The sequence below is a fragment of the Crinia signifera genome, chromosome 1 (genome assembly GCF_055691185.1).
Source record: "Crinia signifera chromosome 1, ASM5569118v1, whole genome shotgun sequence".
Lineage (NCBI taxonomy): Eukaryota > Metazoa > Chordata > Amphibia > Anura > Myobatrachidae > Crinia > Crinia signifera.
In genome coordinates this window covers 111,624,552-111,642,452 of record NC_139217.1, presented here as the reverse complement: position 1 = coordinate 111,642,452, position 17,901 = coordinate 111,624,552, and the positions used below count along the sequence as shown (strand labels likewise).

The window sequence follows — 17,901 nt, the reverse complement described above, 5'->3', positions numbered from 1 at the left end:
ATAGGCAGTGGATCGTCTAATGCAAAGCTGCCATCTGTCCAGGCTGTCAACCCTGTGTTAGAGGATTCTGCTTCACATATGAGGTGAGCCTGTCCATTTCTCCTATGGCACATCCTAAGTTATAGGCACTCTAACCATATATTTTGTTCTTTGCCTTTATGTGCATCTACTGGGAATACTGTACAAAGCACAAGTAATGCTTATGTGTCTAGCTTCTGTAAGTAATATTTACTGTATAAGTGATCAGTTCTGTCTGATGTCATCACGTTATGGTTCATTAGGAAAACTTGTGCATTATAAGAAGAAAAAAAAAAATGGCCAACTGCTTTTGCTGATGATATATGCACTGCAATATAATTACAAGGCTGTTGGTGCTGTACAATTAAATTTTACAGTAGGTTGTACATTATCCTGTGTATTAGGATATTATTTTCCATGACGGTCTACAACAAGAATTCCGTTTGCAGAGCTAACCATTTAGCAGACTTTATCCCTCTATCATGCTTTTTCAAACCTTCAGTAAGTCTCTTGTCTGCCTTATTAATGTAATACTCTCACAATAGCTTGGCACTCTAAACTATTGTCAATTAGTAAGTGTTGCGTGATCTGGTATCAAGTCATTTGCGGCATGGGCAAATTTTGGATTTCTGAAAATGATAGATCCTAGAAAGAAGTGGTAGTCACACATTTGCAATCTTACTTCTAGCCTGCACAGATGGTATAGCATTTTGTGTAACACATTCCTCTCACACTGAGATTATTATGCCTTTTAGTCATCTCTCAGAATGTCCATGTTTTCCATGACTTGCTAAGTTATTTGACTTGACTTGAATTTATTGCGTAAGACCAGATAGATAATTAAACCCTTTACATGTGAAAGGTTTGCTAACTTTTGTTATCCTTTCTTTATATTAGTATTACAGATCGGTTGGAACATGCATTGGAGAAGGCTGCCCCTCTTCTGAGGGAGATATTTGTGGATTTTGCCCCATTTCTTTCTCGCACGCTTTTAGGGAGCCACGGCCAAGAGTTACTGATTGAGGGAACAAGTAAGTAAAGACTTTATTCTGTCAAGTGTTTTGAAAATCCAGACAACATAAGCCTCCAATTCTGCAGATCGCCTAATCTCTTTCTGCAAAACTTGAGGCGCCATGTCCTCAGAACTCTTTGACTGTAAGACAGATGCAAACAGCCCCAACCCCCCAAACACAACCACCACTATCTGTACGCAGGCTTGTACATACCAGCAGTCGGCTATTGTGAGAGATGGAAGGGGGAAGGATACATAGTGTGCCAAAGAGAGATGGTAGGAGGAAGTGGCCAATGAAAGATGTTTGAGGAGGAGTGGACAAGTATAAGAGATTGATACATTGCGAAAGTGATAAATATGACCGTTTCAGCTGGTTTTGGGGAAGAAAGACAGAGATGGGAGGGTCAGGGAAGATATCTTTTACCGCTTGTGCCACACGTCTGGATTACAGCCTCTCTTAACTATGTTGGATTCCAGCAATATTCCATCTGGTTTTTATTTAAACCTGCACCTGTGTCCAGGACTTTTCTAGAACAATGTGTTTTTTTTTCTCTAAGAATAGTTCTTGGCTTAATTTCTTCTGCTCTGTTCCAGTCTTGGCTGCTGTGGTCTTCTGCTTGTGCTCTACAGATTTCAGGAGCTGCCAGTACTTGTGTGTCTGACTTCAATGCTGCTACACCTTGTTCAAGACTCTGGTTTCCCACCTTCTGTGGGTGTACATTATGTCCTGCTGACCATACCATCAGCCTTCTGTGGAGGTTCAGTTTACATCTGTATACTAGCATGGATTCTGTTTAAAGGATTCCAACCAAACCACTAATGTTTTCCTGACCAAAGAGATCTAAAGATGAGTATGTGTGCAGAGATAAGTAGTATAGGGGGGGAGGATTTGACGATTGGAAGGTGGAGGCTGGAGAGAAACACAGGGGTAATGAGCATGAGGCTGGAGAGTCCAGTATGAGAGATTGATACATGGGGAATGGACACGAGGTTATAGGGGCTGAGTAGGGTGGGTGGGCTAAAATCTGGAGAAACCTAGTGGGGGCTAGAGGCTCAAAAGATCATTAAGGGATATTGCTGGAGACACGAAGATGAGACTTTGGTAAGGATAGTTATTAGATATCTATCTGTTAGAACCTTTCTGTTGAAAATGCTCAAGTTTAAATAAAAGCTCTTGAAATTTTAAGATCTATGTTGTATATAGGTATAACGCTTTTGAGGAAAATCGGAATGTCTTGGATCATTAAAAATTGCCCTACAGCAGTTGGTACCTAAAATTACCTATTTTTACTATTAAAACCTAAAAAAGACTTAATTCTGTTACTTAAATTGAAATAAAGGAATCACAGTAAATTTGTATTAACAGCCTTGCTGCACAACGTAAGCAGTTAGACTGCCATCTGAGATTTGTATGTGCGAGCATTCAAACGCACAATTAGCTTCTATAGGAAAGCTGTGGCTGCAGCCTCATGGGGCATAGTGCTTGCACAATGCGTGCGCATTACAGCAGCAAACAATGCAAGGCAGCAACAGGACACATCTGCAGTTACACACCTGAGTGTCACCCATTGATGGGTGCCTCAAAAGTACCGGCTCCTGCTAAGTGATGGGAGCCAGGTGCTGCACAATGATATGTTGCATGGTGGTGTTTTATTTTCATACAATGCATAAATTCCTAAACAGGAATTTTAAAACCTATACAAACCTAAAACATCGATTGAAAAAACAAATTTTAATTTATTTGATCCTAAAAATCCGGGCTTAGTCGTAATAATAATGGCTTACGCAATGAATGTATTGATAAGGTGCCACAAGTGGTTTGCAGCACCGTTCATATGGCACACATTAGAATAACACAGCGTACACAGAACTTAACATTACAGTAACTGAAAAACAGAGGTAACAGTTAGCATCACTATTCTCCATAAACAATACATCTGAGATGTAGGGAAGGAAAGGAATTGTCTGTGTACTACTAGGGGCATACTGGCATTAGAAAAGATGAACGATTACAAGTTAGAAGAGATGCAGGTATAGATGGTAGCTGTGTAGGTGAGAGAATAGGAAGAAAGAGGACCAAATGTAAGGGGAGAAGAGGGAGAAGGGTAACATAGGGTGTAAGCAAGGTGGCATGATGGTAGGAAGTAAGCAAGCAAGCAAGCAAGGAAGGAAGGGAGTTGGAAGAGTGGCCTCGAATAGATTATGCGGAAGTGTATGTTGTGATGAACATGTGTGTTTTCAACATCAGGGAGAGACTATTAGATCGAATGTGCTTATTTCTGTAAAAGGGGGGAGGCAGCAGCACAGGCAAGATTTTGGATTCACACAAGGGATGCTGGTGACATGATTAGAAGAGAGGCGACAGTCGTTTTCTGACTGGACTGTAGTGGGTTGCGGTTGCGTATGTAGGGAGCAGTGGAGTTACATAAGGCGTTAAGCTTTCTTAACAAATAAGCATAAGGATAGCAGAAACAGGTGTCTTCGTATGGAGAATAGAGTAGATGATTATATATTTAGTAAGAGAAGGAAATGCACATGAGGAAAAAGGGCCCTGCTTGTAATAGTTAACATGCTCAAGGGTAGAGGCAGACAGACAGCAGTGACACAGTTGGTATATATAGTTAGCATGGGGTTAGGATGAGAACTGGTTGGCTCTTATGAAGTCTTGAGAGCCAGTTTGAAGTTTTACAGAAAGGTGGAGCGTCTGAGAGGGAGAGATTTCCTTAGATGAGGCAGCACAAGCAAAATTTTGGAGCTGGAAGTCGGTCGAAATAATCAGTTGGCATGAGAGGCGGCATTCATTTGTGAAATGAAGAGGCAGGTGGGAGAGTGCACATGGTTTTGTCCATCTAAGAAATTTTTTGTCAGAGTGAACTAGAATAAGGGCCTCAGTTCCTGCTGGAGCGTGCTGAAAAATAGCCCTGGATATAGTTAACAATATTATTGAGCATATAGTCTAGTGTAGTGGTCGAAGTAGAATTGTGAAGTGACTATCTGAAAAAGCAAAGGATGCAGTCATGCGCGCGCCAGAAAAGGGGTGTGGCCACTCAAAAGGTGGCATGCCCTTGACTGTAGTATATAAGACAGTGCACTGGTGGCTAGAGAAGAGGGTAATGCGGTCAGTAGATAATTAAATTGTTGCAGGTGATATGTGGAAAGATGATCAGCTCAGACTTACATAGGTTAAGTTTTTAAAAAAGCGCTGGGACATAAAGGATGGAATAGCAGAGATATGTGAGGTTGGGAGAAGGTAGATCTGAGTATCATTATAGTCATTATGTTGGAGGTCAAAAGAGCTGATGAACTCACCTAAAGATTATGTATAGAAGGCAAAAAAAGAGAGGCCCAAGATTTGAACTGCATTTTATGTTTTGGAAAGGTTAACATTTTGCTATATATATTTTTTTAATGGTGTATTTGACAGATGGATGCATGAAGCAAAACAATAACACTCTTCTGCCCATGAGCTAGACAATTGCCCTTTTTTGAGCATCTACTGAGCCTCTATGAAAACCTTGAGCACCCTGAGTGTTATTTACAGTGTATAAAAATTCTAGATTGCTGCAAGGTGTATCAGCTTCAGATATCCCCCACCTGTTAGCACTGTAGGAGACCATGTAAACAGCTCACGTCTGTCAGTGGCTGTTACATCATGGTTACACTGAACCTATCAATGCTTAATGAAGGGAACACTTATGACAAGCTGTCTTTCTGGTTAGAAAAATAAAAATACAAAATAATTAAATAAAATCTGTTCATAGACCAAATAACTTCAGTCTGTCTAAATAGTAACTACCTAAATAATTTTAAATATATTTCCTAATGAGAACTAAAAAAAAAAATTGTGGTAACTTACTAATACCCCTTTCACATCGCACTTTTAAAACGGTAAATTGCCGTTTTTTTCCCTTTTTAAAACGTTTAAGCCTGCACTGTGAATGCACCACAGCCGATTTACCGTTTAAAGTTAACTGGCATTTCGAACCGTGTAAAAAGCAGAGTCCTACACGGTTCCTTGCCGTTTTTTGTGCAATGTGAATGTGTACAATGCTATGCATTCACAGTGCAGGCTTAAACGTTTTAAAAAAGGGAAAAAAAACCCGGCAATTTACCGTTTTAAAAGTGCGATGTGAAAGGGGTATAAACCGGTATTTAAAACGGTAATCTGCGGCAATGTTAAGGCTCTGACCCGTTTTAATTACCGTTTTAAATACCGTTTTTTAAAACGTGTCGGCGATGTGAAAGTGGTATGAGGCTACACTAATTAATGTTAACATTTGGAAGAATCATGTAAAATAATGTTTTTGCTTGTTTTATTGTATATCATTTATTTATTAACAGTTTTTTATATAGCGCAGCATATTCCGTTGCGCTTTACAAAGGGGACAGTGATACAACAAAACAGGGTATTTACAGACAGTCAAAATGTAGGAGTGCCCTGCTCGCAAGCTTACAATCTATAGGGAAATAGGTATTGATACATAAGGATAGATACTGTATTCTTTATTGCATCGATTCCACCAGAATGCAAGGTTCTATGACTGGTTCTGGAATTTGATAGGCTTGCCTGAAGAGATGAGTTTTTAGGGAACGCTTATAGGTTTGGAGACTGGTGCTTGGGAGGGCATTCCACAGAGTGGGTGCAGCCCGAAGAAAGTCCTGCAGTCGGGAATGGGAGCGAGTAATGAGTGTGGATGAGAGACGCAGATCTTGGGAGGAGCGTAGAGGTCGTGTTGGATGATATTTTGAGATAAGAGAAGATATGTATGTTGGTGTAGTTTGGTTTATGGCTTTGTGTGTAAGAAATAATTTTGTATTGAATACGGTAGAATACAGGTAACCAATGAAGTGACTGACAGAGTAGCTTTGCAGACGATGAACGTCTGGCTAGGAAGATTAGCCTCGCAGCTGCATTCATGATGGACTGTAGTGGTGAGAGTCTGTATTGAGGGAGGCCAATAAGGAGACTATTGCAATAATCAATGCGTGAGATGATGAGAGCATGGATTAGAATTTTTGCAGTGTCTTGTGTAAGGTAAGGGCGAATTTTAAATATGTTTTTTAGGTGCATGTGGCATGATTTTGAGACAGATTAAATGTGGGATACAGAGGAAAGTTCTGAGTCAAGGATAACACCTAGGCAGCGAGCTGGAGAGGTAGGAGTGATTGTCATCTTCTTAACAGCGATAGAGATATCAGGTTGGTAACTAATATTTATTGGCGGAAATATAATTAATTCTGTTTTTGAGATATTAAGTTTGAGGTGGCGAGATGACATCCAGGATGAAACAGCAGAAAGGCATTCAGAGACACGGCTCAATACAGATGGGGACAGGTCCGGGGAGGATAGGTAGAGCTGAGTATCATCCGCATACAGATGATACTGAAATCCAAAGGAGCTGATTAGTTTGCCAAGAGATGAGGTATAGATTGAGAAAAGCAGGGGACCTAAAACTGAACCCTGAGGTACTCCAACTGAAAGAGGTAGCGAAGAGGAGGTAGAATCAGAGAAACGAACACTAAAGGAGTGGTTAGATAGGTAGGATGAGAACCAAGAGACGGCTGTGTCTTTAAGACCTATGGATTGTAGTGTTTGTATGAGAAGTGTGTGGTCAAAAGCAGCAGAGAGATCTAGAAGAATTAGTAGTGAGTAGTGGCCTTTAAACTTAGCAGTGACCAGATCATTCACAACTTTAGTCAGTGCTATCTCTGTGGAGTGTTGGGCACGAAAGCCTGACTGATGCAGGTCCATTAAGTTATGCGAGTTAAGAAAGTGTGTGAGGTGAGTATAGGCAAGTCTTTCAAGTAGTTTGGAGGTGCATGGAAGTTGAGAAATGGGACGGTAGTTTGAGAGAGAGCTTGGATCAGAATTCTGTTTTTTCAGAATCTGAGTAATAACTGCTTGTTTGAACAATGAAGGAAAGACACCAGTAGAGAAAGAGAGGTTACAGATTTTAGTTAAGATTGGGATTAGCACAGGAGACAGAGCTTTACTTATTTGCGAGGGTATAGGGTCAAGAGGAGAGGTATTAGAGTGGGAGGAAGAGAAAAGTGCAGATACTTCATCTTCATTTGTGGGATCAAATGAAGCAAATGCTTCAGAGGGCTCAGGTATGGAATTGAGCAGATCACCAACTGAGTTGGAGCATACCAATTCATCTCTGATCTTTTCAATCTTATCCCTGAAGTAAGAAGCAAGATCTTGTGCATGGATAGTGGTTGGTGGCTTGGGTGAGGGAGGGTTGAGAAGGGATTTAAATGTATTAAAAAGACGTTTTGGGTTAGAAATGAGAGTTTGGAAACATGTTTGTTTGGCAGTTTCCTAGAGCACAACTATAGTACTGGTAGATATTGTTGTATGTAAAGAATTCCATTGGACTGTGAGATTTACGCCATTTACGCTCAGCTTTGTGTAAGATATTTTGTAGGTGTCAAGCGAAATAGCTATTTAACCTTTTTACCAAAAGAAAGCTAGTTTCTAAAACACCCCAAACAAAGCATACTTTTTAGATTTGTGCATAAATGGCCACATATGCACAAGATAATGTGATTGCTTGACTTGTTAAAATTGTTTTCTGCTAAATAAAGGTCTAGTTAGACGTTTGCTTTCTCTGGTAAGCCCCTCACACGCAGGGCTAAATTTATCATGCAGTAATTTTGAGGGCCTCAGCATCTTTGTCAGGTAGGGCTGCCGGAGAGAGAGAGGTACAATAGTGTGGTGTGTTTTATAATTGGGGGAAGATATCTTTTTAGCATTGGTAAATCACAGTCCGCCCGGGACTATCCTATAATCCCCGATGCTGGCGTTCCTTGGCCTCGATACCTGCCATCATTCGGCTTTGCTTTTCTTGCCTGAGGGACAAGAAACATAATATCTGAGCAGCCACAGGGACCCGCAATAACACATAGGATTCCATGTGTTTTCGCCTGTTTGCGAGTCCGTTTTCGGACGATAAAAGCAGTTTGTAATTGGATACCACGATAATGACCATTGTCATTATTTACAATATCCTGCCGTTTAAAGGCGCTAATAGGATAGTGCCCTTAATATTATATTATTGCCCCTCGAATTCCAGCATCCTAAATTGTTAGAAGCTGCAGGTTTGAATAGGGCTGTATAGTAAATGTAAGCCTAGCTTCTAGTTTCATGCATTATGCACAGAACCACTCTTTTTCTGGAGAATTCAAGCCTGCCCATAACAAAGGCATGAAGGTGCAAATGCTTTTCCTAAATTTAAATAAATAAATGCATGATCTCTTACAAGTGTTGCCTGACCAATGTTTTACATTAATGAATTGCATACTTACTAATCACTTTTCAACACCAAAGTCCTTTCATTCAGGGACATCATTTTATTGAAAGCTATAAATGGCAAAATAAGCATAGGTGGGTGAGGGACTTTTAGGGACTGCTTGTTATTGATTTCATGTAATCTAAAGAAGCACAACACATGTTAAACCGATTCCTAATAAGTTTTGTGTTCTTGCATAGCGTAGTCATTATATATGCAGCGAAAGGAAATGGTTAATTGACCTTTGCTTTCTCCATTGCAGTCCTTTCCTTTAGCCCTCTAGCTATCAATCAAGTTTCCATTTTGCTTGGTGGCAGCAGACATCCCGAACACTCTTATTAGTACTTTGACCCTTGGCCCCATAGTAAACCTAAGCAGGAGCTTAAGTAGGTACCTATAAGATATTTCTGATTGTTTATACTCTGAGATGGTGGTGGTAATGGGGGTGAAATCATTGCATTTATGCACATGGACAACAAGTAGAAGATGAATGCGACGTGTTTGTCTTTTTGAAGAAAACAAGGGTGCACCAGTGCTGGCTGTTGGGATATATAAAATTGAATGCAATAGGAATGGTATCTTTTACAATAAACAAATTTAATAAAATAAAAAATATGTATAAAATTCCATATTGATATAAACAAGTACAAGTGCACTTAAAAACAAGTAGGGATTACAAATCCTATCAAGCACAATACCATGAGGAATAGTTTGTCTGGGCTAGGACATCTCCAATATCTGAAAAATGCAGCAAATTGTGACCAGGTAGCCAGCTTAGTCTCAAATGTAGAGTTCAGAAATGAAGAGTAAAGTTATGCCAATTTCTCATATACGGTATGGGTAAAACTGGATGACTGCAAGTCTGTCGCTGCCTCTGGATGCAGATGGTAAAAGTTATTTTTAGGATTCAACGTCCATAATGTCCATAGGATATCCTTGTAATGGTAGTAGTGCTTCATAAATGTATTTGCCTCAACACTATTCCCTGGGATCAACTTACTAGCTTCTTCAGGAGCAGAATGACGAAGAAACTGGGAGGTTGATCCCAGGGAAACTCATTTAGCCCAATAAATTTGCTGCATTTTTCTGATATTGGCGATATCTAGCCCAGGTTGAATTTACATTTGACCTATTCAATTTAAGTGACAATTCTTCAACTGTCAAAAAATCAGGCAAGGTTGAAAAACACATGAATTGGCTTCACTCAGATTTACATGTTTTTGTTGAAATTGCGTCCATTCTCGACAGGTTTTTAGTCCTGTTTTACCTATGCGCTTTCGACTTAAAAAAGTAAAGAAAAAAAGTGATACTGCATCTGTGAAACCTGACTAAAAACCGTCCAAACCATCCGCAGTTGAGTAGTAAAATCCGTTTTTTTCCCCAATATCTGGAAAAAAAACCGAATTGAATACCCTCCAGTTATCTATCTATCTATCTATCTATCTATCTATCTATCTATCCTAGAGTATTATCTAGCAGTGTACAGGCAATATATTCTGGTAGTTTACAAGGGCAATCAAATATGTCAGAGTGGCTTTTTAGGGATCATTTACCAGCTTCCTTCGCAGAAAAGGAGGTGACGGTGCGCACTCACTGTGCGAGAGTGAGACGCTGCAGCTGTGATCAGTTGCCACTGTTAAATCTTTAACAGCGGCATCCATTTCATGCGGGGAAGGGCTTGGGCGAGCTGGAAGCATTGCAGTGTAGCGTTACGACCCAGCAAAATGGGGATTTAACTAGGTCTTATTTTCAGGGTAGGGCTTATTTTAGGCCGTTCTGCAGAAGTAAGGGTAGGTCTTTTTAGCGGGTAGGTCTTATAATCGAGGTGCACTACCCTGTTTCCTCGATAATAAGACCTACCCGCTAAAAAGACCTACCCTTACTTCTGCAGAACGGTCTAAAATAAGCCCTAACCCTGAAAATAAGACCTTTTGTTAAATGCCCATTTTGCCAGGGGATGCATCAGCAAAAGTAAACCGAACACTGGCATGCATTAAAAGGGGAATGGATTCAAGGGATCCCATTATGATCGTACCTCTTTACAAGGCATTGGTGAGACCACACTTGGTATACTGTGTTCAGTTCTGGGCACCGCACCTTAAAAAGGACATAAATGAATTGGAACAGGTACAGAGAAGGGCAACTAAACTAGTAAAATGTCTCAAATCACTACAATACAAAGATAGGTTATACAAACTGCAAAAACATAAACACAGACAGTCGTTAAACTTGCACTTTTTTCCAACAAATATGTAAACTCAGATAACAATAGGTAGCTGAGACCACCTGACAATGTCCCTTTTTCATTCTAGGTCTGGTGTGCATGAAATCTAGTAGCTCTGTTGTGGAATTGGTCATGCTGCTCTGCTCACAGGTATGCATTTTTTTTTCTCTCTCTGTAAACTCTTGTCTGGGAAATTGGTCAAATGATTAAATTAAGGGTTCTTAAGTTGTCCTTTTCCAATTGCAATGACTGGTTTGATGCCTGCAAAGGTTTTGTGGATACATTGTAAAGAACTTATATGGAATAAATGTTATATGCATACTTTTATTTTGTTTAATGAGCGATAAGGGTCCTATAAGAGAATGGTTAAAGCAACAATCCATGAACATGTGAATTTTTTTTTATTTTTAAACCTATATCACTGTGGTAAGCTGCAATAGTTACTATTTTTCTTTTGCTTGGCTCTTAATGCATGGTAATTCTGCTCACTGGGCCAATGCTGACCTGATCGCAGGACTTCATTTTTCTTAAAATGAGCACTGCCGGTAGGTCCAAATGTAACGTGCAGAAAATATTAGATTTGGGCGACTTATTTTGTTTCTGTGTAGGGTAAATACTGGCTGCTGTTTTATTTATTTTTTACACTGCAATTTAGATTTCAGTTTGAGCACCCCACTCCCAAATCTAACACTCTGCACGTTAATTTGCCCCACCCACAGTGAACATGGTTTTGGCCATTTTGAAAACAAATTTGTCCTGCGATCAGGTCTGAATTAGGCCCAATGTCTTGGATTGCCTTGGCAACCACAGTAACATGGCACAGAAGTAGAGATTCTTTCACACTTCCTACTGAGTTCATTATTGCGATGCACCACCTTTTACATGACCTGTTGAGAGCAATGTGTGCTTATGTATCTCGCAGCATTGTTTTATTTGTAACTGAGAGATTATTTGAAACCAAGATTTTGAGTAAGAGGGAAAATTACTATGATGCAGGTTTAAAATGTGCTTAAATTGATGGCCTTGATTAATACAACTGTACACTTTAAGGGTCTGATTCAGATTTGCTCACTCATCTGCAAAGTTGCAGATCACGGTTAGTAGATAGCCACCGACCGGAAAAAATACCCGTCCTGTGTAAATCTGTGAATGAGTTAAGAAATTATCACAGATCGCTATCCGCTTGCAAATCCATGCACATTTCACAAACTATCAAGTTATTTTTTCCAGTATGTGCAAAGGAGGGTAAGGCTGATCGAGGCCGACGCTGACGACGCAGACCCTCCCTTAACACTGCGTTTTTCAGACACTCCCTTCAGTCAATCTCCGGCCACATTGCCTTTTACAATACATTTTTGGCTCTATTCACGCTTTGACATTCGAGCTATGACCTTTACGCATGCTCAGTCAAATATATATTTCAGCTTCTAGCACACAGGGGAAGCAGGGATTGACACCCATTATAACAGCTCATTCTGGTTCCAGTCTGTATGCACACGGTGTGGCACATACATGCTCCAGTGGAGTGGCTCTGTCTGCTCAGTGGTGAGGGAGAGGAGCAGGAAAGAGTGCATTTGGGATATGAAGGATTGGAGACCCCCTTTCTCCCAGCGCTCCTGTCAGCTAGCCAGCAACCTCTTTGCTAGTGCCCTGGCCATCTAACCATTTATACCTTAAGTCCCAATCATCTCCCCATTACGGTTTCCTCTTCACATTCCCCTGTAGTTGCCCTGCTTATGACAGCCCCAATCATGCTCTTCCTTCCTTATAGCAGTATTGAGCTGCTCACAGGGATGGGGTAAAATGTTGGGCTCTTTTCTCTGTTCTTATTCTTCTGTCAGCAGTCTCTCTAACTGTTTTGTGTGTTTGTTTGGGGTGGGGGGGGGCGGTGTCTGCCTGTTGAGTCAGTCTTGTGCCCCTCAATTTTTTAGAGGGTAGTCCTGTGGTGAGCAAAGATCATATTTTAAATTGAGTATTTTTTATTGCTTTTGCAAAATAAAATAACACCAACAAAACAAAAAAATGTACATTACAGACAGCAGAGTTTTAAAAGGATCAATAGGTGCATACAGGAGGTATGTAGCAGCGCACATATTGTATGTGCAAAGGAGTATGGAAAGGTATCTATATGTGTTCACGCAAAGAACATATGTGGTCTATACGTAAGATGAGTACCTTCCCCACAGGATATAAATTCACATCAAGTACCTGGAGGCGCCATCCAAGTTCCCGGAAATGGAGAGGTAGGAGAAGGCACATTCGCATAAACACAGTGCATATCAAATCAGAAGGCACCATTGGTCTGTGTCATAAAACAAACGAAAAACCCCAATGTCTAAACTTAAATATCTACTAACATTAATAGAAAAAGAAAACCGATAACCCCCCACCCTGTACTACCCACCCCCAACTTAGGTGTACCTGGAGCCCTGCAGCCACACTTCCCCCCTAACCATTACGAACTGTAGGAAAGCAGATTAGTGGTCCTTAGCTATATGGTAGCTAACTTGTACCAAAAACATAACCTACCCCCCCTCCCTGTCCTGCCCACCCAACTATATCTATGCTATACTACAGTAATACTAATCTAACCCAACCCTCCCCTTCCCACCCACGTAATGAAGGATATTTGACAGGGGCTAGGCTATAAACTAATGGCCTTAGGAAAACTAGGACAGGTACTCTCATAATATAAAGGTATAAAATATCATAGCCCTCAAAGTTTAGAGTAAGTACAGCCCCAAAAGGTGTCAAGTGTAGTCATGACGACAGGTTAATTCAGAACATATGTAACAGGATATACATACTGTAGCTCTGCCCTCCTGCTACTGTACATGTGCAAGGCTTGCAGATTCAATGTCACTAGGGAATGAGCAGGAGAACATCCAGGATAGTGAGACAACAAAGTCCAAGATCGCAGTATTCCCATCAGGAGAGGAGGAATGTTCATGGGAAACTCAACATCAGATGGCTCAAATAAGGGACTGTTCCAAACTGGTGTCAAGTTTGTCAAATGGGAGTGTAGCTGGCCCAAGCAGATGCCAGAGGTTAAAGAGCACCAATCCAGGATTTGCAAATGGTTCTCGACGGTGGGTACAGCTCCCTCAGAGCATATGTACCGGACATGTAGAGATACATGATCTATAGGGGTTGTGACATCCGGACCCTTAGGCAGAATTTCTTTGGACGTTTCAGTAGGTATAGCAGGGGTATAGGAAGGAGACATAATGTCCTGTTGTATGTCAGTAAGTTGGTTCACAAGCCTGTCTGCAGCGGAGGTGACAGCCAGCAGAATCTGGTGTAGCGAGACTTCAATCACAGGATCCATCGTTAGTAGTAGAGGGGGTCAAAAATATAAAAAAAATGCAGCAGTGATATCAGAAGATAGCGTGGCTAGCACACCGCTAGTATATAAAGGAGACTGGTAGCAGAAGGGCAGTCGACCACAATCGGGGTATTCCTACTAAGCCTATGGGGCTCAATGAGATGCGACAGCTGCGGCACCAAGCCGCAGGAGACTTGCTGGAGATCCTATAAAGCAACAGAGGATTGCAGGAAATCATTGCCTCTCTCAGGCTAGATGGCGCCAGGGTCCCACGTGTGAATAGCTATGCGCTAGGTCACATCAGAGGCGGCGAGCTCTCAGCGGGTGTATCCACACCACAGCACCACCGCCGTACTCACCGCCGGGGCCGGGAGCGGATCACTGCTGAAGGAGGGTGGCAACGTCAGCGGCGCCCCTCGGTTGTATTTCAGAGCCGCAAAGCAGGATGAGGCGGATCCAAGATGGCGCCCGTGTACAGCAGAGAAGAAGCACGGAGCACTAGCAGCCGCCTGAGCCTCCACAGGTCAATTGTGAGAACCGCGGACGGCACGAGAGGTGCAGGAAGGGCTACTGAGGGCAGGCAGGTAAAGCTGTTGCACCCGCGGTCGCTGGGGAAGGATAATTAATCAGGATCTTAGCGGAGCTCTCACCCCCAGCGACCGCTCACATGTCGGGTCAAGCCACGCCCCCAAAGATCATATTTTAATGTGTGACTTGATATCCGATCAATTTACAAAGAAGCGCATTTCGTCAAATACCAAACTGTCGACAGACTTTTTGTTTTTAATTATATTCACAATGGCATAAATAATTCTAATGTGCAATTGTAAGTTTGGTCGCTAAATGTATCCTGCACACGTAAATAGATGTCACACTTCCTTCATCTCTCTCCTGCACCCTTACCTTAATCTTTCTCTATAAGAATTACCACGCAATACATTTATAAATAGTAGTGATATTGTCGGTGTGTATTTTCTGTAGTTATCCATAGTGAAAAACGAAGAATAGAAATGAGCGTGCGTCTCAGTATAGAGGTCGAGGAACACCAACATTTTTCTGCACCTGTGTGTATTACCAACATCTCAAGGTCAATTAAATAGGAATTATTTGTGTACAGTATAGGTACAAAAGGAATCTTAGAACTGTAAAGGGCTAAGCTCTAAACCTTCTATGACCTCTTGTATTTTATACATTCATTACATCCTGCGTCTGTGCTCTTAGTTTTCTGTTCTGTAATTAAAGTAAAATGGATTTTATTGAGCTCTAGTATCTTAAAGGAATAAGGTGTTCTTTCTTATTGTCTTGCTAGTAAATCCTGTCACCGAATGGTCCAGAATAGCTTTTTTTTAATGAGAAGCGTATCAGTCTGTAGGTCAAGGGTTCTGACCCATTGACAAACCTTTGACCTTCATTTGCAGCCTGCATGGCAAGCCTGCCCGATTAATAAGGATAATGCTAAATTAATGTTTCTTTTGTATCGATTCATTTTATGTTAGTGCTTATACCACCAAATTTATTTAGACTGAACTGATAGACATTTCATGAATACAAATGAAGGAATCATAGAAGGTGTGAAGAATCAATGGTCCACATTGTCAATAAAGCGCAATAAGAACAATTACTTTAGGAGATTACACCTAATGGATTTTACAATGAAGTATCAAGAAGTAGTTATGTTTCTAGTGAGCTTATTATTGCAGGCATAGGTCACAATGTAGCTCCTGCTAAGAATGATGGAACCTGTCTGCTTCAAAGCGATGACTGAATATTAAAACAAAGGACAGATATGTGGAGTATTCTGCATGCCGTGCCGTTTACTGAAACAATACATCATTTATGGCCTAAGAGTTTATCCTTTGTCTTTCTGTTGTGTGGCAGGAATTCATTTATGTATTAAGTTATTTATATAGCGCAAACATGTTTTGCAGCGCTTTACAGAGAATGCTTTATTTGAATATTAATCAATATATTTGGTACTTGTTTAGTTTCACGGCGGCTGATATATCGGATGCGATATCTGCCAATATATCGGCCGGTCCGATTTGATTTTTTACATGTTCATAACCCCACTATCCACTACGCATGGAGTTGATTTTATATAGTGTGGCGAGCACAGTAATCCGCTACGCTCACCACGCTTCGGGCTCGGTGACTCGCTGCGCTCGCCACACTATATAAAATCAACTCCATAGTGGGTGGATAGTGAGGTTATGAACAGGTAAAAAAAAACACTTCATATTGGCCGATATATCGGCCAATATCGCATCCGATTTATTGGCCGCCGTGAAACTAAACAAGTACCATATATTTTATTCAATTAAACTTTTGATATACAATTTACAATATAGAAGAGTTTCAAGAAGTACATACAATAAAAAGGGACAATGTCCTTTCAAATATTGCAAAGTACATTGTGACTATTCAAAATCTGGGACAAGTGCATGGCGCTTTAAGTTCTTAACTCAAACTTATTTTTTTTTTACCTAAAATTGCAAAATGACACAAGTGTTGCACTAAACTATATGTTTTAAGACCTGCTCCTAAAATTGTCAAAAGCGTTGCAAACATATTTACTCTTTACACTACTCTGGGGAAGGGACTAATTTATATTTCCTACCACATGTACACGCGGACACATTCACTCTTGGGTTAATTTTGTTAGGATACAATTAACCTACCAGTATATTTTTGAATTGTGAAAGACAACCAGAGCACCTGGAGGAAACCCACGCAAGCACTTGGAGATTATACAAATCCTGCAGAATTAGGGCCATGGTGGGAATCAAACCCATGACCTCAGTGCTGTGAGGCAGTAATGCTAACCAATTCACTGTCCTGCTGCACTAGGAATGTTTCAAGCCATAGACACATATTTAGTCTAGAACTAAATATTGTGTGATGTTTTTGAACCATATTTTAAACTACTACAAAGCTTCCTATTGTGGGGAACAGGTACCAATTCCAGTCCAAGGGTGTCTTAAATTAATTCTCCTAGCTTCCATTTAGCCTGAGATTTGAGCATGTCTAATATGCATTATGAATGGTCCTGAAATGTGCAATCAAATGTCAGGACAGAAGAGCAGTATACCATGTTGCCTAGAGTGGGGAATGGCTGAAAGTAGCAGAATCTAGCAAGAGAAAGTAGTCTGTCCCATGCCCAATGGTGTTTCCTATGAAGCTGAGGATGAGCTTCTAAATTCTATGTATTTAGTCTATCCGCTTGTTTTTTTGTTATTACCTGCTACTGCTTTTCTTGCTGCTCTGGTGCAGATAACCGGTATTTCTATTGAATTTCAAAGGGGGGTATTCAATATGTGCTGATATTTTCAACGGTCATAAATATCGGCACACATCTATTCAATGTGCCAGTTTCCAACTGCTTTGAAGACCTGCAGATTCGACTTTAAAAAGTTGAATCTGCATTGTCCAAAACGTCTGCTGGATTGTCAAATCTGTGTCTTATTTCAACAATCCACGGCTGTTCCGACTATGGGGTTTATCCTATTATTTGCTAACTGTGTGAGGTGCTGTTACAACTGCTTTTAGGCACTGGCAATGGCATCCAAATTACCCAATTTTGCACCCTTCGCAGGCCTGATCAGTCTTTATTACAAGAATCCTGACACTATTTTCTGGCGTATAAATGAGTAGTACACATGCCTAAGCAAGTTGGAATATTTGTGGCAATTGCTTTGTTTTTCAGTGTTGGTGGTTTAGGGTGCATTTTCTTGTTTAGGGATCTTTCAATGGAAGACTAGATCTTTTGGTATAAAAGAAAGGAAATTCTGTAGCTATCCTTAGGTGAAATCGTACAGCTCTTACATTACATACTACTTGCAGCCCTTTTTTTGAGCATTTTTCAAGCAGTGTTTTTGGAACCACCGTCTGCAAAATAAATGACATTTTCTAATGCATCTATTTATCATCGGTGTCACAGCCCTGTGTAATGCTAATCTAATGGAACTGCATATGGAACAATTGTTGAGTAGATTTCTATGCAAGGTTCTTACTCTCACAGAAATGGTGGAAA

The 17,901-nt window shown here is 40.7% G+C and overlaps 1 protein-coding gene across 2 annotated transcripts in view; it reads left to right on the top strand.

Annotated features, from left to right (window-relative positions):
- The window catches only part of LRBA (LPS responsive beige-like anchor protein), a 544,849-nt gene that overhangs the window by 139,661 nt on the left and 387,287 nt on the right, over positions 1 to 17,901 (top strand). For both annotated transcript variants that reach the window (XM_083171504.1, XM_083171512.1), the window contains exons 31-33: positions 5 to 83; positions 916 to 1,049; positions 10,635 to 10,696. In XM_083171504.1, coding sequence (XP_083027630.1) covers positions 5 to 83; positions 916 to 1,049; positions 10,635 to 10,696 — 275 coding nt within the window. The remainder of the gene's footprint in view (positions 1 to 4; positions 84 to 915; positions 1,050 to 10,634; positions 10,697 to 17,901) is intronic.